The sequence below is a fragment of the Anas platyrhynchos genome, chromosome 1 (assembly GCF_047663525.1).
Source record: "Anas platyrhynchos isolate ZD024472 breed Pekin duck chromosome 1, IASCAAS_PekinDuck_T2T, whole genome shotgun sequence".
Lineage (NCBI taxonomy): Eukaryota > Metazoa > Chordata > Aves > Anseriformes > Anatidae > Anas > Anas platyrhynchos.
In genome coordinates this window covers 183,371,372-183,394,937 of record NC_092587.1, presented here as the reverse complement: position 1 = coordinate 183,394,937, position 23,566 = coordinate 183,371,372, and the positions used below count along the sequence as shown (strand labels likewise).

At 38.6% G+C, this 23,566-nt stretch overlaps 1 protein-coding gene and 1 long non-coding RNA gene across 2 annotated transcripts; both read left to right on the top strand.

Moving 5' to 3' along the window:
• The first annotated feature begins 1,322 nt into the window (after window positions 1–1,322).
• Window positions 1,323–8,480, top strand: LOC119715531 (uncharacterized). Its single transcript, XR_011806460.1, has 3 exons — window positions 1,323–1,799; window positions 5,402–5,495; window positions 5,649–8,480. It is a non-coding gene; the product is annotated as an uncharacterized lncRNA (long non-coding RNA).
• A 450-nt stretch (window positions 8,481–8,930) lies between these two features.
• RFC3 (replication factor C subunit 3) lies at window positions 8,931–19,259 on the top strand. Its single transcript, XM_027470189.3, has 9 exons — window positions 8,931–9,099; window positions 9,608–9,745; window positions 10,393–10,460; window positions 13,266–13,363; window positions 14,007–14,188; window positions 14,431–14,567; window positions 14,677–14,775; window positions 16,405–16,474; window positions 18,106–19,259. Exons 1-9 carry the CDS (start codon window positions 9,013–9,015, stop codon window positions 18,295–18,297), a joined length of 1,071 nt encoding a protein of 356 aa, XP_027325990.1. The 5' UTR covers window positions 8,931–9,012; the 3' UTR covers window positions 18,298–19,259.
• Window positions 19,260–23,566: the final 4,307 nt, after the last annotated feature.

Sequence of the window (23,566 nt, the reverse complement as noted above, 5' to 3'; positions counted from 1 at the left end):
ACAAAATAATTTCCCAGCAGAGGCACTAATGTCTTAAAAAAGCTGAATTTCTGCTTCCTCGAAGAAACACTCTTCTGTGGCTTAGTCGAAGAATGACAGAAAAGATATAGAAGCTAATTAAGAGCTTACTAAGCGAAGCAAGAAGCTTACTATGACAAAAGGTCCTAGGTCTGCAGGTCCTGAATAAATGCATACAACTTGATCCTGTCTGGACTAAATCCCCCCATAAAGCAATGGAAAAAAATGAGCAGTCCAAGCTGCAGACAGACACCATATATCTGCATTCGCTAGACGCATGCAGTCATGGAGATAAGACTGAAGATAAACATGGGAGGACACAGCAGCAGGAGCAGACAGCTCTCGCTTAGTGTCCTGTCTCTTCCAGCAGCCAACGAAGATGCACAAGGCAGAGCAGAAAAGCTGGGCAAATACAGAGTGATAATTTCCCTGGAAGTTCTTCCAGCCTCCACCGATTGTTTTCTAGGGGCTATCTGAGTCAGAAGTAGTTTCCATGAATTCAGTAAACATTACAGATTTTTGTTTTGTGAGTTTATGTGGACTGCTCATTGAACTTGTGAACTTCTAGCCTCCTCAGTATCTTGTGGCAAGGACTTTTGCAGTGTAACAGTGCCCTGAGTGAAGAACCACATTCTTTTCCTTGTTTTGAACCCATTAAATGTTTATTTTAGTTCATGCCCTTGGGTTTCCTTAAGCAGTGCAAGGAATCAGTCCCCTGTGCCTCTTCTCCATGCCATTCAGGATTTTCTAGGAGACAGTCAGCAAGACTTGTCAGTGAGCACTAATGCTGTGCCCAGGAAGTCGTACAACTCTTATGCTTACTTGTATTGGCAAGTGAGAATGGCCAAGGAATGCATGTCAGCACTTTACCACTGATCATCCAAGCTACTAATGACTGAGCATGCTCTTTGGCACAATTTTGGCCTACTGTAACTAATAGTTTCTAAACTAGTGCCAAGACATGCTCCGGAGAACAGCATGGGTTTGGGATTACTACTGACACATCTGCCTTGCTTTACCTTACCAACTCCTCCAGCACGATTGCAGCAGGCCCTTCAACCTCCAGTACATTCCATAGGCCCTCCTGCCATACCCTGGATGTGTAACACACACCTTCAGTCATGCTAGGAAAACTTCAGTCTGTTGGGATGCAGCTCAGCCCTTAGCCCTCACATTATATCAGGCTTTCAAGACTGTCAAACACACATAAAAATGATTTTGTATCTTAGACAGCCCACATGGGGATGAGAGGAGGTTGATGGCCACGTGTTATGCAGTCTCTAAGCTTGGCATAGCCGGTCTGGATCACTCAGCTTCAGGACCAGAGAATGGTCCCTAAGCCTAGTTTGACTAGGCCATATGGACCCAGCATTAGCTTACATCTACACCGATAGATCACAAAAGGCCAGGGCCCACATCATTGAACTGTTTACATGACCCTTGGCTTGGATTAATGAACACTCAATCAAAGAGAAGCCTGGGTGTAGCTTGGGGAGTAGCAAAGGTCAGGTGCTATTCTCAGTAGGCCCAATGGATCTGAGTAAAGATTGTGGTGTCCTACTTCATACTATTTGGTGACAGCTGATCTCATTAACACTGGCCACTCTGTTTTTATTTACCAGTATAGATGTTGGTTGTGATTAGTAAGTAAGGAAACACCTGTACAAATAGAACTGTACAAGTTTATGTAGCCTCCCAGACAGTATCTGCAATGTAGCATGTCTGGAGCATTTGTGGAACCCATCTGCCAGGTCCAAGAAGATGTGCTGGCATCCATTGAGGTAAGATACAATGATCTTGCTCTCTTCCTCTTTAGCTGTTTCCTATAAAGATTGTTAGCTTATGCTCTTACTACAAAGAACTCATCTCAGTTCTGATTTCTGATACAGACTTCTAAGAATCCACCACACAAGGATATTACAAATTGCAAAATGAAAGATGCATAAGTGTACAGAATGTAGTAGCTGTACAGGTTCCAGAAAGGAAAATTTTGTAGAAAGCAGCAGAAGTGACACATGTAGTTTGAATGCTACTCAAAGCTGCAGGATACCTATAAACAGTTGCCTTGGTGAAGAACTGTTTAGAAACAAGGAGGTTCCTTATTACCCAGACAAGGAACTGTGAAATAAAAGCCAATTACAAAACATCAAGAGTGGTCTCATGTCTATATATGAAAATGAAATAAAATTAAGGACTGGACAACAAAAGTAGCCCTAGCACATTATTCTGACAACGTGGCTCCAAAATATTTTAAACTGAATGCAATTAGCATAATCATGATTTTGCAAAACACTTACACTGAGCTGACTCTACAGCATGAATTCCAGGGATCTAAAATGGTAAGAAATTATTACTTTTATTACCCGTTTAACTCACTAAACCAGCTTTTCATGGAGCTAGATAAGCACAATAACAGCAAAGGGTAAAGGGTAGAAATTTGGGGGCACAGGAAGTAGAGAGAAAGAAGCACAGCAGCCACAAACTAAATAATTTAAAAATGTTAAAGAGTGATAGCCTATGCACCTTTCTTGTTTCTCTATCACAAACCACAGTGTTGTTTGATGTTCACACAGCTAAAAATAATCCATAAATTTTAACAGCTACATATCTGAAGGATGAACTTAATGGCTCTTCAAGGCCAGCATATCCTGAAGGTTTAACCTGATTCTTCCTGATGAAAGACACCTGAGGCAAAATAAAACAAGAGAACAGCTTTGCCATGAATTCAGCAAGTTAATCGGATGAGCTCAGTTGTACCCGCACTATAGCTAAAAAGAGGTTCTTCACGCAGTTCTTTACTTCACTGTAAGGAACTGTAAATTCAGACAGATACTTGGAGAAGGGAAAGTACAAAAAATGATGACAAGAACAACTGTGAAATATTTACTTAACCTACTATGTCTAATGACAGAAGTTATTCTTGATTTTTTTTTTCCTAACTTCAACAGCATAGCAATCTTTTCCTCGAGGTGCGTCAGTGCTTGCTTATGCATTGAGTGCTTTAAGAAAACACACTAATTTTAAAGTGAGCTTGCCAAAGACAAGAATGATGGGAATGATCACAAGCCCATATGACAGTTTTCTTTTTGTCAGACACTACGAAAATCAGCAGTTCTGTCACTGTAGAGTTGTAATATCAGAGAACAGGAACTCAGTCATCTAATCTCAGCCAGTACAGCTTTTCATCATGAAGAGCTCTGGGACTGTGGTTTGTTCCAACTCACATCAATAGCAATACAGCTGTCTGAAGACACATCAATTCTAATAGCTGCTCATAGTATATATATTGCTCTGTGGTAATTTTCCAAGTCCACAGTTACATGGTAGTGTTACGTGTGTAAATCTGCTATTACTAAAGGCAGTATGTCTGTGGTAAATATTTTCCAAACTACATTGCTATTTCAGATCTCTCTTGTCATTGAATATTGGACATTTTAATATATATTAAAAAACAAAAACAAACAAACAAACAAAAAAAAAACCAAAAAAACACACACACAAAACAAAACAAAGTGTAGCATGATGTAGCATGTTTTCTTATTATATACATGTTTATAAGTGAAACACGTTTTCATTGAGATTATGAGAATACGCTGCTTTTTAACTTTTCACATTATGAAAAGCTTTAGGACAAGTCTATTTCAGCTTTTCAGGAGAGCATGAGTATAAATTGTTGTTAGTCATATACTCTCGCTACTTTTCATTTGGATTACAGAGACCTGTTCCACCTCATTAAGCAAATTCCAACTTGTTACATATAAACACGTCTGGCCTCAGATTAGCTAGTATACTGAGTAAAATGTCAAAACTTGAGAGATCAGCAAACTTTACTGAAACTGACATTGAACTTAGAGATGAAAGCTCTTCTGAAAATCAAGAGTCCCATGAGAAAACCAGGAAATTCAAAAGCTGATGTATGTCTGTCGAGCCAACAAAAATGTAATTACTCTACAGGGGAAAAGACAAATTAGGAGACATGAGAAAGACTGCTGTGGCCCCAGGAAAAAAAAATCCTACAAAGATAATTGGATAGCTACTAGGAACAGTAAAATTTTATAGGAGATGAAATTACTGTAGTCAAGCTCTGGAATATTAGTTGGTTCATAAACATAGCCTGCGACATAAGACCTTTGGGTTTCAGTAAATGTATGCAAACCACAACTAGGGACAACCAACGTGTTTTCCCAATTGCTCAGCAAAGATACAGGTTTGGAACATGGCAGATTATATCTTTCAACTTTCTCCATAGAAATGCAACAAGTCTCATTTTGGTGTCCCGCAATTAGTATTATCACTGAAAATACCCTAATATGTGTTTGGAGGAGTCTGGATTTCATTCATTAATGTTCTATGGATTCAGAGGGTCTGAGCCTCTTATCATCTGGAGGAAAGTTAAATAAAAAAAAGTTATCAGGTGTTAGAAATCTAGGAAACACCTGCTATGTGAGCTACATTAATTAAAATACTACACATAAAGCAAAGTTTTTTTTTTTTTTTTTTTTTTTCTTTTCAATTTAACTTCTTTCATGTAGATTCATCTGACTTTTTGCAAAAATGCATTTTTTTTGGTGAATTTTTCATCAAAATGCAACTGAAGTCAATTAAAAAAAAAAAAAGTTCAAGTACTGGTGAGAATGGAAACAAATACTTCCACAACCCAAAATAATCTGCAGTCTTTGTCAACCAAAGACATCCTTGCCAAGAAAGATAAAAAATGTCAAATGTCAACATCACAAAAATTACTTCCTAATTATGGTCAGGCATCGATATTTGTTCCTACGCTTAAATATCTGGCAGCATATTATTCTTTTAAGAGCTTTGTGATTAGCTTCTATACAGAGCTTGTGTGTCTTATTTAGAATAAGAATACTTGTAAATCTGTATCTACAGTCTTAAATGGACAGAGTTTCCTTTGCTTCCTTTGTTCTCATATTGCAAAATGCAGGCTCATGGGAACTGAAGAACAAGGCTACATCTTTTGGTCAGTGACCTGCTAAGTCTCAGGGGAAAAGACCCAAACTACAAATGAAAATAGCCTATTTTTTTTTTTTTTTTGAATCAAAAACATCAATAGAAAATGCCCATGTATTTGACATAGCTGTAGTTCATCTGAAGAATGGATCTGTAACTCCACATGTCCCCAAATGCATGTTTGAATTTATGTTTAGAACATTTAAAAAATTTCAGCTGTCACCTTATGTTTTTCTACCATGAGTAACTGTGCTGCTGCAGTTTGCTATAGTTTGACAACTCCAACGGTAGAAAAAGGGTCTACTAATGGTAGAAAAAAGGGTCTCAGGTTTGCACAGCTATATGCAATTGTGGCCACAGAGGGACAAGAACAGCAAAACATATCTCATCTTCTTTTCTTTTAATTCTTCAGGCACATCAGAGACTGAGGAAGCTGAGCAGGGTCTGGATCTCAGCAACATGAGTTGGAACACAAAGAAGGACTGATTAAATTAGAACATTTTATGGTACCACCATGTCTTGAGTGCATGAAAAAGCAAAGCTTTTGCTTTCATTTATTATTGTTGTTGTTATTATTATTATTATTTAATACACCTATTCACCTATTTCTTTTCACCCTTCCACTTCTTTATCAACAAGTTTTGCTTAATCTTTTCCAGGTGGACAGATGTGCAAAAGTCTTGGCAGTAAGGACTGATGGACAAGATGTATCCTCCAATTACATGTTATCTCTGTAGCCTTTTCCACAATACTTCTTCACTGGCTGTGAAAACGGTATCTTCTTGTACCTTTTTAGTTTGTCTCATCCTTGCATGGGAAGCTTCTCTGTTGTTTTTGTTACTTTACTCTTTCAAAGTAAATTCAGGATTGTAAGATAACCCATTAAGACTGCTGAAGAACTAGGGTTTATTGGTTTTATGTTTCTTACAGAGAAGCAGCTTCTTCAATGTTACCAATCTATATGGAATATTTGTTGTTGCTTTAGATATTTTTTGGCTATCATCATTAGTGCTTTTCTTTCCACTGTCACATTCAATCTGCATGACATCAGCATGTCACCAATAGAACAGATGTCACTTTATTGCAGTCTTTTTCTCTCTCTCTCTTTTTTTTTTTTTTTCATTGTAATTAGTGATCTGCTCTTTCTTGATATGCTACAATTTACTTGCAGCAATACAGGCACTCTGATGGGGACAGGGTGATATAACCTAGAGTGACAGCCAACAGAGTGGCAATAATCTACTAAAATATTTGAAACTGAAAAGAAAATTCATCTCGCTCAGCTAAGCAGCCTGAAGGATCAAAGGATGCCAAACAGTCTTGTCTGAAAAACATAAGTTGTCGTACAGCAAAATGGTACTTGGACTTGTTAATAGCTGCTTGGATTGCTATCAGCAATCATGCTGTAATGACTGAGGAGGTCAGTGTAACAATGCTCTAACTTTTTCTAACACTGTGTTAACAGTCAGTCTAAAATTGATTAAAAATTACATATATATATTTAAACACTGGATCCAGGGCTTACAATTTTACTTCGATTTGGGTACAGGAGGGAGCTTCTTTTATAGTGCCTGACATCATGTCACTTTTTAATAACATGTGTAACAGGAGTAAGGGGCTCAGAATGCCATTTGTAATTAAAATCTCTATTTTCAGATACATTCTCTAGTTTATTCATGCAGAGAAGTCATTTTACCTTTTGAACTTTCTGCTGGACCGAACAAAACGAGTGAAGATGTATTTTAACAGTCCTTATATTTGAGCGAATTGTGGCTGCAACTGAAATTGCCTCAATCTCCTGTATTATTCATGTTAATTTATTTGCAATGCACTTGGCCAAACCATTCCATTTTAGATACTTACTTCTTTTTGTTTAGATTTACAGTGAAGGTAAAAAGTTAATGAAGTACAAAATCAATACATTCTAGAGCATTTTAATCAGATAGAAAGTACCACAACTGCAATGCTTCATGCAGGCCCAGATTTTAGAAATGTAAGATATTTACTTAAGAAAATAATCTTTTTCATCTGTTTAATTACTTTTTAAGGCAGAGAACAGCTTAACTTAGAGCATGAATGTAAGCACATACTTAAATGCATTGCTGAGGTAGGGCACAATTACCAACATTTTCTACTCGGGAAAATAAGAAATCCTATGGAAATTTAATGACCTAATAATAAAAAGAGTTTGGGGTTGTTTTGAAGCTGCTAGGCGTCTTCAGCCTGTAATCTCATTGGGAGCTGGAAGCCTGCTGGACTGAGTCCTACCTGTTTAAGTATAACTTCATCCAAAAAGGATTTTGTTTTGTTGGTACTTTCAAAACCCTGGAGAATCTGTCAAAGCACTTGCTAGATGGTGTCATGCATTTGTAAATACAGTATCTCTGGGGGCTGGAAAAATGGAGTAGGTTATAAGGAGTTATCACAGAAATTGCAATTAAGTCTAGCATGACACTGATAGACACAAGAGTAACACATCACTCAGAAATTATTAAAAATTGAGGAAAATGAACAAAGGATCTGAAAAAGCTTGTAAAGGCTAGTTGTAAATACGACTAACCAAAGGGAACAAGGGAAATTAAGCACTCATGAAAAAGCGAGGGGAGAGGACAGCCACATGAGAAACACTGTAGACCCACAAAATGAAAACTTAGAAAAAGGCAAAGGAACTGGTCACTCTGTGGTGCTGGGCAGAAGAAAGGGACTCAAATGTACACACAGGCCAGATATTGCAGCTGCAGCTTTCACAAGCTCAGTCATGTGTAAGGATGGTGCTGACAAAGCAGTATAAAGTTATTATTATTTTTTTTAATTCAAGGCAATCTGCAAATAAAACTGATTCATGACCGTCTACGAGAGTACACAATGTTTCAGAAACACCTAGCTTTACTAGGTGATGTGTTCTTATTTTGCTCCCACTAGGTTTATGTGACCTTTAGGAGTACCTTGAATATTAAGGATAACGAAGCTATTACTGGCATTTATGGCTTTCTGACTATGTGAATAAAGGTAAACATTGAGCTGATAAAATAGGAAGTCACATGAACTCTTAAAGTATTTTTTTTTTTTTCACAGAAGTTACTTAAGTACAAAAATCAGGCTGACACATTTTAGCCTATGCATGCATACAGCAATGCTTTATGACTTTTAATTTTTCTACTTTCAAATCGTTTGTGCACTATTATTTATTAGGGCTACCATATAGAGTCGGAATAAGACCTCCTCTTGTAGACGGGTGTTCTGTTAATAAAGCCACACGCTTAGCTTGTAAATTCGCAGTGTGGCACATCGATTATGGGCAACCCACTGATCCGTAATGAGTCTGCAAGCCTGGGACGGCACAGAGCGAGGCAAAGCGGTGGAGGAGCGTATGTTCCCCCGGCGCAGGACACCGGCCTCTTGTTGCCCGCCATCTGCAGGGGTCAAGAGGCCAGATGGATCGGGGAAATGGCAGGGAGGGCAGGCTAAGGAAGCATTTGGGGCTCTTTTCTGTCTGCTCTGAGTCAGGGGCAGGGAGGGCAGGCTGAGAAAGCTTTTTGGGCAGCTTTCTGCCTGCTCCTTGCTGCTTCCTTCCCCACCAGCTTGCCTCGCCTCCCGCTGCTGGCTGTGTGTCACAGCTCTCCCCTCAGACATGCTTTCTGCTAAGCCTGCTGTGGGGGGACAGCACCCCCTAAAACAAGTGTGTGTGATTTCTGAAAATGAGCCTGCCACAGGCAGCAAGAGGCGTGCTTGGAGTTGGGTCATGTTTATGGTCCTTTCCCACCCCATTCTGTGATTCTATATGACTAACGACTGCAGTTGTGGTGAGCAGGAGCGCAGCCTTTATGTCTTTACACCCAAACCCCAGCAGGGCACGACGGCAAAAAACTATCATTCAGGGCGGTGAAATAGCCCCCAAAATGAGGGGAGGGGAAGGAGGAGGGGCAGCAGCGCCCTTCCTCCTCGCCTCCGCTGCCGCTTGTCCCCGGGCAGCCGCCGTAGAGGGCGGTTGGGAGCCGGCTGTGCGCGGTCTTTTCGGCCGCCATGAGCCTGTGGGTGGACAAGTACCGGCCCGGCAGCCTGGGCCGCCTGGACTTCCACCGGCAGCAGGCCGCGCAGCTCCGCTGCCTGGTGAGGGGGCGGCCGGGGCTGGGGGGGGGCGCGGACCCTGCGCCGCGGGTTCGAGACCCGGCCCGCCCGTTCGCGCAGACAGCGGTTAAACAGCTAATTAGCTAATTAATCCGGTCATATTTAAAGGTTTTAGAGCGTATAGTGTATAAGGAGGAACTTATATACACGTACATACGCACCAGAAGTGTTTGTGTGTATATGTGTATATGTATGTGTTTCAGCCCTAAGTTGTCACTCTGGAAGCAAATGCTTACTTTTTGGGGGTGTTTCCAGTGAAATGGGGTTATGCATTGTTTTGAGGGGCAAATATGTTCCAAATAAAATATTACTGAAGGAAAGGAGTTCCTTCTGATGAACTTCATCAGTTCATAATTGAACTAGTATGTAACATCAGTACCTGGAAAAGTCATTTCATATAAACTTCAGTTAGAACGGTTATGTAAATCATCTCTTTTAACCTAAGAAAAATAACTGCTGTGGTTAACAAATCTTGCTGCTTCGCGTTCAGGTTCAGTGTGGTGACTTCCCCCATCTGTTGGTGTATGGACCGTCAGGAGCTGGAAAGAAGACGAGGATAATGTGTCTGTTACGGGAGTTATATGGTCCGGGCGTGGAAAAACTGAGGATCGAGCATCAGAGTATAACGGTAAAAAAAGAAGTTCCCCTGCGAAGCACTGTGGATACATGTATACTGACATCTCTCTCTTATAAGGCCTTTATTTAAACTTAAAAATATATACTTACTGGTTATATATAGACTGGATGGTATAAATATAGGGTATATGAACTGTTCAGACCCAAGTTCGTGGGTTATATAAATAACTGTTGTATTTATGCAGCCTTCTCCAGCTTGTCCAAAGCTTTTTCTCCAAAGTGTTTCTCTCTGTGGACAAAATATCATTTATTTTGCATGGCTGATTCCAGTAATAAGATTCCTTGATACAAAACTCAGTAAATGGAGTATGCATTAATAATCACCATTATGCTATAATCACCATTAGTATTTGAATCACAGAATGGCTTGGGTCGAAAGAGACTTTACAGACTGTCCAATTCCAACCCACCTGCCCCGGTTTCTGTTTTACAGGGTAGCTGATATCTCAGAACTCCTTTTCTCCTTCAAGGGTGGGTTGTGAGGGGTAGGAGATGCATAAGGCTAGTGTTCGAGTGGTTATTTGATTTGTAGGACTTAACAGTTTTCCTATGACCTAGCTAGTTATAATCTGTAAGATTGATATTTCCTTCTGATTTCAGAACTCTTTCTGAAATGTAATACGGTTACTTTCTACACAGGCACCTTCTAAAAAGAAAATTGAAATTAGCACGATTGCAAGCAATTATCACCTTGAAGTTAACCCAAGGTAAGTGTCCAGTTAAAAAAATAAGAAATTCCCACCTTAAATATAAGGCACTAGCCGTATTGTAAGTGGTTTTGAGCAATATAAGGGCCTGATTGCCCAATTTATTGCCTGAACAAATTAGATATTGGCTTGTAGGTTTGGGCAGCACATGAGGGCAGGGAGAGGATCTTTAATTGAACAGCTCTAAATGAACAAACATTTGGATTGCTGTATAATTAAAACAGTAATGTTTTGCTTAACCAGCTGGATCAGCATGCAGATGTAGAGGACTGGGTACTAAGGAACAATTCTGGATTCATAAGTTTAGCCATTTGGGTGGCAATTGAGAACTTTATTGGAGCCAACAACCCAAAATTATTACTTCTCTTAAAAATACAAAAACAAAGTAACTTGAAAGCAAGCAAGGTTTACATCATAACTTGTTTTAAATAGCGTAAAGCATAGAGTTTTAAAAACAAAGGAACAACAACAAAAAGCACTCACTAAATCCTGGGAGTCCTGTTATGAGGGAAGTCAAACGTTGATTTAAATGGCAGAAGCTGTAAGGGTGTGCTGTATGTCTCCTGTGACAGTTGTGAAATTGCTGATGATAGTTCACTGACCCAGAGTAAATACTTGTATTTACCTGAAGCCCTTTAATGTTACTTTAAATCACAAGACAGTAAATGTCTCTGTGCAGTGGTAGGTTTTGGTTATGGTGGCTTTGTTGTCTGAGTTAAAACTGTAAGACAGTGGGTATCCTGAAGTAACTTGTAGCTTTGTGCTTACCAGTAAATCTCTTCACATGTTGCTCTGTTTCTGTCATACAGCATGGTCTTTAAAAGCTTCTTTTGCTGTTAGTCTCTCTATATTGATCAGCGAATATCTGCTGGTATTCTGGTGTGGCCTCAAACAAAGCTGAGTTTTTTTACTAATAAACTATAATTAAGAATAAACGGTAATAGTGAATATATCGTCTTGGTGATTTTAAAGGTCTGGTATTGAGTCTTCTGCTCTGACAGCCTAATGCAATTAATACTTTTGTTACTCTCTAGAGTGCTTCAGTTTGAAACATTTTTTAAAAAGGTGTTTTATTTTAAATATGCAGCAATTTTACACTTGTAGGTTTTTTATTACTAATAATGTGGGTTCACAGGCTTTAAGTGATGGAATAATTGTCACTGTCATGTTTGTGTCTGACCAGACAGTGAACCTGCATGTGCTGGTTAATGTTTATCAGTATGATTTGTTGATTTGTGAATTTTGATAGAATAATAGTATTGTGAAATAATGTAGTTCATCCCTGGTAACATGGAATGTGATAAAAGGCTGTCAGGGAAAGGAAATTAACTCCTGGGAAGGGATAGGACTCTACAGGCATTGAATTTATTATGGAACTTTATTAGATTGGAGGAAAAAGAATGGTTCTATGATCTGAATTCCAAAACATTGTCTCCTGGTCACTTGGATAGCTCATGTAGATATTCTAAAATAGGGTACCCTGAGTAAGTGAGTAGTGAAAGAATAAAGAAGGATAAAAAGTACATTTGTGTGGTAATTCTGCCTCTACTCATTGTTTTCCTGGAATGTTTGCTGTGGTTGTGTAGTATCAAGGATAATCCATCACCATGAATTTATGACCTTGGGTTCTCTGTTACTGCCAAAAATTACTTTATTTTAAATATTAGGAAACTCTTTTCCATTTCCAAAATTTGATGTAACCGAGTAGAACTTGTTTTTTGTTTTTTTTTTTTGTAATCATAAGTCTGTTCCCTTGCTGAAGGACAGGTCTCTTGGACTAAGTAGGTGCTTCAGTCAAAGTCAGCATAGCCTGTTAAGCAGATTGTGAACATTAAGTTAATGTGATGCTTCTGTCCATTCTGCTGCCTTCTCCTTGGCAAAGAAGGGGAAGGTCGGGTTGAGTGGTGACTCAGGCAGGACAGACGAATGTCTTTTTTATTTGGTTGCCAGTGAAATGTTTCAGAGCTGCTTCCTCTATGAAGACAACAGTCTGAAGAGGGAAAGGATTTTTTTTTTTTTTTTTCTTCCCTTCCTTTCTTTGCTGCTTCAGTAACACAGCTGCCAAGTCAGTCACCCCAGTGGCTGTCAAATCTGAGTCAAGCTAGCTGAGCTACTAACTTAAGGGCTAAGAAAGCTGTGCAGTTGCCAGTGAGGGGGTAGTACAGAGAAGAGACAGGAAGGAGATCAGCATGTATTTCCTCTTGTTTTCCTGCCTTCTGAGAAAAACAAGCCTGCCAGCTGTGCTCTAATGGTATCTCAGTATTAATCTTTTATTAGTAACTTTTTATAACTTCACTGTCTGCCATTCAAATTTGCATTAAGCATATGGTTTGTTCATAGCATGACATCTAGTTCTAAGGGAAAAATAAAGTGTTTACATCAGACCTTTGAGTCAGGCATCCTACTGTGTGGTTAGACTCGCTTTTTCTTTCCATGATGGTGGGCAAAAGTGTTCACACTAAGTGTATGTGTCCAAGTTGCAGGTGACAAAAGGTTTGATTTCTCATGCCAGAAAAATGGTTTTGTTTTAGTAAGTTGATAAAAACATTTGACAACGGTTTTGCTACTTCCAAATACAGTGTGACTAATCCAGCTGTGCCTTCATAAAGTTTGAGGTTTTTTATTACTTTGGAAGGTAACTTCTAACCAAACGTGTGTGTTGAGGTTAATTCTAATCTCAACAGCTTCTGAATTCCTTTAATTCTTGGATAGTCAGTTGAGCAAAAGGCTGCTTAGGAGGATGTATTTTTTGTGCAGTGTAAAGTTGTTGTTTTAAAACAAGTTCTATTTAATCTCTTGATGTAGTGATGCTGGAAATAATGACCGTGTGGTAATTCAGGAACTCTTGAAGACAGTAGCACAATCCCAACAGCTTGAGACAAGTACTCAACGTGACTTCAAAGGTGAGTAAAAACAGTGTAAAAACAAAGTACTTTTGAAACTTTTTTCTGAGATTTCAGGTGACTGAATCTGCAGAAAGTAGCTACAAAAATTAATTGTTTTATATTGAGTGTCTCTTGATTGTTCCAAAGCATTATTGAAATATATCTTTTTCTTTGTAATACCATGGAAAGGCCCTGCATCTGCTGTAAAAAGGCAGCTGTCTGCCACTCCTTTGCTAAGATAAGATGTTAGCTTCTTAATATAAAATACATTGAGGGCAGTCTTCAAGAAATCTGTGGGTTTTTATATAACCTTATGCCATAAATTAGTTCAGCATTTCTTACTTAGAATTCCTGTAAGAAGTTATTGCACTTATTATCAGGTTGAAAGCTTCTACCTCTACCTGAATTACTTGGCACTGAAGTGTTGCAGGCCCTACTCTAAAGAAATGGACATTCTAGTACATAAGTATAGAGTATGAGGGAGTGGCAGACTACACAAAACGTGCCTGTTGTCTTAATCTTGCCTTATTTTCCTGCCTGTGGAACTGTGGTGCTTGCATAATTCATTTTAATATTATCACTTATATGTCAAAGTACTCCATTTTATTAAGGCGATCTGATATGGAAAAAAAAATGTACACTTCTTTTTACCCTTTTTCAGTGGTGCTGTTAACAGAAGTCGACAAACTGACTAAAGATGCCCAGCACGCTTTGAGAAGAACAATGGAGAAGTACATGGCAACCTGCAGGCTGATCCTGTGCTGCAATTCCATCTCAAAAATTATAGCACCTATCCAAAGCAGATGCCTGGCCATCCGAGTGCCTGCTCCCAGCATTGAAGATGTACGTTGAAACAGAAGCCGAAATAAATCCTTTAAAACTTCTTGCCAGATGAGTTCTTGTTGCGGGCTTCTGAAATGTTTTATTTTCACCAGGTGACCTAGTTTTTCCTCGTGGTGGGTGACTTGTCAAGCACATCACTTGAAAGAGTGGTCCATCTCTGGTTCAGAAATTTCTCAAGTAGGAGAACCTGCTGCTCCTAAACTGTTTGCTGAATGTTGCACTCTGTGCTGTTTCCCATCTAGATCTGTAATGTATTGTCCAGTGTGTGTAAGAAGGAAGGCCTGACTCTTCCTCAGGAACTGGCTCAAAGGCTTGCAGAGAAGTCTGGCAGGAATCTTCGGAAAGCACTGCTTATGTGCGAGTCTTGCAGAGTACAACAGTAAGTGACTGCTAAATATTAATGTAAACTATGCTTTTAGACATAGAAATCAACTTCTGTATCCTTGTTCGAGTAGGTGACAGTTTGCTTTATCATCATCATTATGTAGGTATCCTTTCACTGCTGATCAAGACATTCCTGAAATGGACTGGGAAGTTTATTTGAGAGAAACTGCAAATGCTATTGTCAGCCAACAGACACCACAAAGGTAGATGAGTAAACATGCTTACATTTATAAATTATGTATGTATTTTTTTTTCTTGATTGTAAGAAATGCCATAGTTAAAAACATGCCATCTTCAGTTATTTGTAATTTTATGATGTTTTACTGGAGTTCGTAGCTTAGTGGATTACAAGATTAGAAATATAGCCTGTGTGACACTGGAGTAAGTCTCTGTTGTTTACGTAGCAGTAGTGAGGCTTGTTTTGAAATGGTCTAACCATTTTTAAGCACCACACTGAAAAGTTTTAGGCAAATTCTCAAGTTTGGACGAGATGACCAGAAATGATCAGAGACATCTAGAGAACTTGACATGTATGGAAGCATGACTTAGAACAGAGTGGGAAGATGTGGAAAGACTTAAGAAGAAAGCAGTAACATTTTTCATGATGTTCATGGTGGGAAGGCTTGGAAGTGAGGTTAAGCTGCAGTAAACTTTTAATTAGACATATGTGTTTCAGGAATTATGTAGTGTCTTGAATGTTTGTGGCCTTTCTAGGTCTCTTTCAACTCAAATCTTTTATGTTCAGTTTTTTGGTTAAATCTATAGGTGGTTTTTGGTCTTCACTTTAATGGTGAACTATCCATTTCTCTGCCCTTTCTGTACAATGTGTTGCAGATTTGTTATCAAAAGTGAGCATAAGCTTAGTTGAGTACTATGCTGTCCTTTTTACTGTCATACTTAAAGCTTTTGTTTCATCACCTCTAGCATAACGTGACTTTGTGAAAGAGCTTAGGATGAAGTGAGAAATAAACACTTTAATTTTCAAGCACAGTGGGATATGCCCTCTTTATTATTCCACCTTGTGTCTCATACATGCAGCCTGCTTCTTTTAGGCTACTCTGAGTATTACTTGATGTCATTGAAAGTCTTGTATAGAAATCAAATGTCTGTAGCCTCTCAGTATCCAATGTTGATAATTGGATCATTTTCTACCACCTGATCATCTTGCCCACACTTGACATGATGACCACAGAAAAGCAATATAAATGAGTCTTGTGACTACTCAATTTTGTGGTGCCTTCTCACTAGTCTTAAGCATAAATAATAAAAACTTAGATACGAAGAAGAATTAGAGAAATAAGCCTAAGACAAATTCTAATAGCCCTGTAGCTTTTAGATTAGCTGTTGTAGATACACTAAAATTAGATAAACTATGTTCACATATAGTATATCGAATAAAAGGGGGTATGCAGCTCGTGAATGGGAACTTATCTGACATGCAATGCTTCTGGTTTTAAAAACAAAAAAATGCTTTGCATGGGTTGACCTTTTTCTTTTTTGTTCTCATCTCTAAGGCATATTTCACAAATAGTGAAAATTTGTATGCTTTGTGAGTATACATAGAATCATAGAATATCCTGAGTTGGAAGGGACCCTTAAGGATCATCAAGTCCAACTCTTGACACCGCACAGGTCTACCCAAGTTCAGACCATGTGACTAAGCGCACAGTCCAATCTCTTCTTAAATTCAGTCAGGCTCGGTGCAGTGACCACTTCCCTGGGGAGCCTGTTCCAGTGTGCAACCACTCTCTCTGTGAAGAACCCCCTCCTGATGTCAAGCCTAAACTTCCCCTGCCTCAGCTTAACCCTCTGATATTTTGTTTTTCCAACAGGCTTTTAGAGGTTCGTGGACGGCTTTATGAACTCCTAACACACTGTATTCCTCCTGAGATTATAATGAAGGTACTTCAGCTATCTCGCTCTTAATGTGATAGAGATATAAACACTGAAAATCTGTTTTTAAATGGGAAAAAAAATCAAAAATACCCAAATATAGAAGGAAGGCTGTGTTCTTTCCAAATAAATATTAGTAACTTCAAGATGCTTTTCTTTTCGGTGTTTCTTCCTATTAAAGTAACCAGAATAGTCCAGGTCATCTCTTTGAATCAGTAGCTAAAGACCTTGTTCCTGCAAACACTGTTCCATAGCATTCAGTCACAGGATCCTGAGTGTATCTACTGGACTGTTATGTTCGTGTCTAAAAATATTTTGGAACATGGTTATGAGTAGTGTAGATCTTGAGGCAGGAAGATTCTGTTCTGTAACTAGTGTATTTTTATCACACCATTCCTTGTGCAGACCTCTGTTGAATGGGTATACTGAACTTTGTGATCATAGACAGCAATATTATAGCTGAGTAAAACCAAACGAGGACTTGCTTTGTCCCCTTGAAGATTTACCAGGTCATTTGTCATTTTCTGTACTGAAGCATAGGTGTATTTTCATGGGCTAGTTTTGATTCAGTTTGTTCTCTTTTGTGAAAATTCTGTTATATGTTCAGTATTTGCTGTGTCCTGTTGGAAAGGTTCATGAAGGAAAGTAGAGCAGCATGTTTCTGCAGAAATCTTGTTATAATATAAAACAAACAAACAAAAGAATAGGACACGTGTTTTTATTTTAGTCAGGGTGAAAAGATGCTGGAAGGAGAGGGGAAAAAACAAACAAACAAAAGAAAACCCAGACCAGAACAAAAGGTGAAGGTTAAAGATAATGTTTGCAATTCACCCTGGGTGGATATTGCCAAAGACAAAATCTTTTTGTCACATTGACTTCTTCTTTGTGACAGTTGCAGCAGTGACTTATCTTTAACTTTTCTTGCTTATGGTGTGTTAGTAGTTCCTGTATTACCCTATTTGAGGACTCTTGTCTTCAAGTCAAAGGTGTCCTCTGCCTACTTCACAAACCTGAAACGTGCTAGAGATACTTCTCACTTAATCCCAGGTTTTAATAGAAATGGACTTGCAGTGATTTTTTTTTGTCCTAACCAAAAATAGTGTGTTTTTTCTTTTGTCATGGTGGAAGTAATTGTAAAGTATTTTGTATGTCTGTATATTTACATAAATGTGTATATGTAGCTTTTAAGCCATTTCCTTGTTGTTAACAACACCTTATATTACTCCTTTTGATCAGTGATGTCAAGATAGGAAATAAGTAATTTTAACAAACCTGTGTCTTCATAAAATTCTCCTTATAGTGGTGTGCCTGCATGCAAGTAGAGTTTATAGCATTTGGAGATGAAGTTAGTTTATTTTCATCATTAAGGCATGAGTAGTTCCCTTATAAGATTTTTCTTGTCTAAGAATATAACAGTTAACTTCTGTTTTGACATGAATTATTTATCCTGGAAGAATATTCTGAAGAGACACAGTTCCATCAATCTAGTTCTGTCACAGAGGTGGTGTAATGACTCTTGAACATCTTTTCTGTTAGATTCCTGACTGAGCTGACGGTCACTTGCTTAGCTATTTCCAGAAAATTGAGGTTATCCTCTTTAACAGAAGGAGTAATTTTTTTGAATATTGTCTTGCTTTTAGGGTCTTCTGTCAGAGCTTTTGAATAACTGTGATGGACAACTGAAAGGAGAAGTTGCACAAATGGCAGCCTTCTACGAACACCGCTTGCAACTGGGCAGCAAAGCCATTTATCATCTTGAAGCATTTGTAGCAAAGTTTATGGCAATTTACAAGAAGTTTATGGAGGATGGACTAGATGACATGATGTTCTAACTCTGATGCCTGGAGCTGCATACGGAGTCTTTGTATCATGATGGCAGTAACATAGCAAATAAATAACATGGTCTGCTTGTCCATGCTAGATGGCACATGGATATTGTTCAAAGTTATTTTGTTATTCATAGAAACTACAACGAACTGAAGAAGAGTGTTCAGTTTTAGAAGCCAGATGGATTGTTAACAGCATCAAATCTATTGGTAAATTCATACATTGTCCTTTCCAAAAGACAACAGGTTGCCCTGGAAGCTGTATAAGGTCATAGTCTGTCTGCGGTATTTGTAAGCTTACATTAAGAAGGGATGCTGCATGTTGGCTTCTTGATTGTTCAAGGCCAGGGCTGTAAGCAAAAGATTTTATATATCCATGGTGTGATGAATTCCAGTCTGAGGAATATATATATTTTCTGCCTAGTCACTTGAATGTCTTGCTTGTTTGGCTTTTTTGTTTTTTAATCACAGGGTTTTTTATCTTGTGTGTTGATACTGAATGTTTTCTGACTCCTGTTTGTAAGCAGTTGTATTGAAATTGGGTGAATAATGCATCTTCATTGCTTGTATATCAGTTTGACAACATTGAACTTTTTTGTTTAGAAGGAATATATCCATATAAAGTAAGGCCACTTGCTGGCTGACACTTTCATGTCTGTTTTAACACACATAACTGTTCAGATAAAGACTGTTCTTTTGACTCTGGTTTAATGGATGGTCAAGTTTCAAATTTTGACAAAAACATCACTTTAAGATGTGAAAGAATACATAATGCTTTTTTTTTTTTTTAATGGCAGAATAAACTGTAAGAGAATATGAACAACAAATTAAATGCAGAATTAGTGTATGTGATAGCCTTAAATGAATGTACATTCCGGCTTCATGACTTTACTTTGATGTAGAATATCTTTCAGAAATGTGGGACATGCATCTTCAGGGAGACACTGAAATAAAAAAAGTTACACCAATTTATGCTGCAAGTCTTTCACGTTATTTCTATGTACTGTGGTACCCTAAAAATGATTAAATTGCCATTTGTAGCTGTCATTTTGCTGATTTAGACTATTACTAGATAGTTTTAAATATGCATATAAATGTATTAAATACTGTTTCCTAGTCCCCTTAATTAAGCCAGAAAGCATTTAGATTTTGAGGACTTCTTGAGTCATAACTAGTTATATATAATGGCTTTTTATTTTATTTTATTTTTTTTTTTAATTAAGGGCCTCTGCAGTAATTGATAAAGAATCTCCCTAGTTTTTTTATCAAAGAGCAAGTGTCATTGCTGTTCTCTGAGAACTTGGCCATCCCTGTGTGTGTCATTAACACACTGCTTACCTTCCGCTTCATTCTCACGAGACAGTGCTGGCCTGCTTTGTGCCCAACTGGTCTTGAAATTGAGGAAATCTAAAAGATGGGCTTTCTCTTCCATCTGCTCTTGTCACGCAAAGCTACAGCAGTGGTAGTTTGTCAAGATAGCGAGAGTCTTGATTGACTGATGGAGATCCTGGAAAATCATTATTTTGTTAATTCTGAAATAAATTACATTAGCAGAGTCAATAATTGTGGAAATGAATGCTTAAATAACTCGCAAGACAGAGCGCAAGAATAGGAGAGGGGGCATAATTACTGCACGTACTGATTGCTTGCTGTTTCAGCAGCCCAGTCAGTACCTATTTTCAAAAGCCAAATAAAATTTACTTTTTGCCTACTCTAACTCCAGGATGTGATGACAATGGTAAGTGACACCGTTCAAAGTGCCCACTGCCTCTTTTAATCAGCTGTCCCTGGAAAGGGTGCCACAGAAAGGGTATGAAGGGCATCCTGAAGCTTCATGACAACTGCCTCCATGGCCCCATCCTGCTTTCTAGAAGTTAAAGCAGCTTTCTGTTCAGGTAAGCAGCACTTACCTACCTTGGTATTGTGTTTTATTTTCTTGTCTGTGGTTTAGCATCCTGTTCTGTGAACCATTATAAATGAAACATCTGAGTTCAAAATTTGGTGAAGCAGGCTTGGTCCACGTCACTGTACCTCCCAGTAAGAACTGATGTAGAAGAAGAATGGTTGTAGGGATAGGGACTTGCGAAATACAATCCACGTGGAGGATGAAGAGGAGCTGGACAATACTTGTGTCAGCTGGAGATAGAGGAGTGGATTGCTGCTTGAAAGGACCTCAGCTGCTTTGTCCAGGAGACTGAAACCCCAACATAATGGTGTGGCTGCTCTTGCTCCTCTTTTTGAATAGTTTCATCTTTATGCTTGTTTCACCCAAGATAAGTAGTCAAGGATGGAAAAATAGGGTAATGATCAGAGATGGAGGAGAGTGACCATCAGTGTTACGGAAAGCATGTGTTTCCTCCTGATGATCCTGCTCCTGACTTTTCATCTTCCATAGCCTAGAACATGCAAACTTAATAAACGAGCACAACGTCTCATAAGCCTCTACATGTTCCCTCTTCCTACAGTAACTAACTTTTAAGGGAAGAAGTGCCTTAGTATCCACAATGAGTAAGCAGTGTAATTATTTTAGAGTACCTCCTTACAGACTAAGCCTCTTTTGGGTAGCTGTAGCATTTACACAGAAGCTGTGTGGTGTAGAACTGGGCTGCTGGGTTGTGCTGGAGGAAGCAGGGGGCCAGTGCCCCCCAGTACCTCATGATGCCCATCAGCAAATGAGGCTGATGGGACCGTATAACCAGGGGGCTATTAAACAAAAAGGAGACTGGCTATTTTTGCCCTTATGAGGTTACCATGTAAAGCCTTCACAGCCCTTATTTTGTGCAGCTGAGCAACGGTGCCATGCCAGACCTACGCTGAGCAATGCACACCACACCTGCCTCACAGATCAAGTGGGAGAGGCAGTCAGATAGTCTTTTAAACGCCCGAATAGCACAGGATCAACCTCTAGATGATCTGTTTCTTCAGCTGATTTCATCTTTTGAGACCTGCTTAGAAATGCTTCTGAATTGCATGCTGTGAGGATTACCCCTGCTTTCATCCAGCATCACCTCCTGCTAGTTCAAAATGAGAACTTCAGGCTGCTCCCACCCAGGTGGGACTTAAATGCTGAACAAGTCTGAGATGTTGCAGAGGAGTCAGCATAGAAAGCTAGGGGTGAAACTGATTAAATATATATATATATATATATATATATATATCAAGAAACCAGACAGCAACTACACTAGTCAAAACTCTCTGCTCTGCAAAGATCAGCTGTGCAAAGGGTGAGTGGTGCATTCAGGCTTCGTTATTCCCTATTTCTAAACTCTAAGCATTAACTCCCGTAAGAAATATTTTTAAATTATAGTTGTGGTTTTTTTTTTAGGTTTCCATGGTAAACAGCACTATTTGAGCATTAATCATAATAAAAATGTCATGTTTGGTAGACAGATTTTAAAAATTTAATTGATTAAATAAATTCATATTAGCAAAGCTGACGTGAGGCACGTCCCCTTCTTTATGGAAGAAGTAGCCTGATTATTGCAGGTTAGAAGGTAAGGTAGATAAGAGAAGAGTTCATTATCACAAATTTTCCTTCCAGTGCAGGGAATTCAAGATTATTATAGTTCATTGATATAAAATAATAGCTGTAATTTGTCTTGTTGGAAAGAGCTCTGGTATGCTTGAGCAGTCTTTAATCCTTCTTGCTTAATGTCTTGTGCCTGCACTAACAATTAGTGCTGTATGGATTTATTGCATTGGATTTCAATCAATGACCCGAAACAAAATCCGGAGTTGTAGCCTGCTAAATAAAAGTTGTCTTAAAATGACAGTGAAATGTGCTTCTAGTTCTTGAAGGTCTAAATACTTCTCTTTATCCTTATTTTTCATATGCAGGGAAGGAAAGCAAATATGTAAGCATGCAAAAGAAATCAAAAGGAATCAACTCTACTGTTGAATGTCAATAGTATGTCATCCAAGTTGCATGTCAGGAATTAGTTGCACGTTGCAACATGTTCAAGATTAAAGAGTTTGCCATTAACTTCAATATGTTGAGAAAAGGACTCAGATTTTTCTGTCATCAAAACTGGAATTATTTTCTGTCCAAATTAACTGAGACAATCAGGCCTACCCCAGTCACTTATTATTACTTTTTTTTTTTTTTAACATTGGATGCTTTGCTTGCCTGAAAAATAAGCCTATTAGCCATTAAACATCCCCATAACTGATTTTCTTCTACATTTGCGTATGGCATGGGTACTGAACTTCTGGAAGAATTTGTGCACTCTGTTGCAGCATTCCTTGAGCTAGTAAATATTGTAGAAGGTGTGCTTCCTGTTCACGTTCCCATAAGGGCTGTATGGCAATTCTGTCATGACTTACTCTTAAAATAACTTTCTTGGGTGTTTTTAGCCTCTTCTCATGACACTACACAGTTAGGAGAGTTTGGATCAAGGGCAACTAACAACAGAGAGATGGAGACCTACTGTCACCTCCCTCTTCTGGCTGCCCCAATGTTTCCTCAAGAACATTTTCTTCTTTTTGAATAAGACTATTTACTTTGCTATATTAAATGTGCTGCTCTTGTTTGGAAGTCTGTGGCAGACAGTGAGTGGAAACAGCTTTACCATAGCTAAATGTTGCCGATACAGGCTTTCACTGCAGGCAAACCGGTGCTCTTCTTTTAAACTTGCAACGCTATGTTCACATGAAATTACTTGTTGTGCTAAATTATGAAAGGGACACTTAGCACAGTCCTGGTCACAATGAGACGTTAAAGGTATGTTAAAATAAAGCAAACATTTTGAGAAATCTATGACAAATTTTCTGTGCTTTTTGCCTCTGGGAGTTCTGTAAAATGTTTTCAGTCTTGAGTAGGAAGGAAGGCAAGAAAATCCAGAGCCCAATCAAAGAGAAGAAACAAAGAAGTCAGAAGGATGAAGCAGACAAGGACAGATCCTGGGGGAGGACAGGTATACTCATTAATTGTATTTACATTTCAAAGGCAAGTTAACTGCAGTGTTCTTAATCATAGCCTACACTTGGCTTCCCTGCCACACACCATGAATAATATGCTTTGGTGGATAGAATAAGCGACCCAATAGGTTTCTTCCACTTTTAATTTCATGGATGATCTTAATTTGAGAGGTCAGTACAAATGCCTATGGTAAATGACAATTTTGGGCCAGTAATTACTAATTAAGACAGAAGTCAAGATGCTGGCTTAGGCAGTTTTGGATAGATCACAGATAACCTTGCAGGAGCTGATTAACTCAAACAGAACACCTCCTTAGGTGATAGCTACCAAATGACACTGGTATAATTTTTAAAATTG

Bases quoted from the DNA above. Each gene is read 5' to 3' on its own strand.
- RFC3 (XM_027470189.3), top strand. From the start codon at position 9,013: ATGAGCCTGTGGGTGGACAAGTACCGGCCCGGCAGCCTGGGCCGCCTG. The intron at 9,100-9,607 runs GTGAGGGGGCGG...CTTCGCGTTCAG, and splicing joins CCGCGCAGCTCCGCTGCCTG to GTTCAGTGTGGTGACTTCCC. The intron at 14,776-16,404 runs GTAGATGAGTAA...TTTTTCCAACAG, and splicing joins AGCCAACAGACACCACAAAG to GCTTTTAGAGGTTCGTGGAC.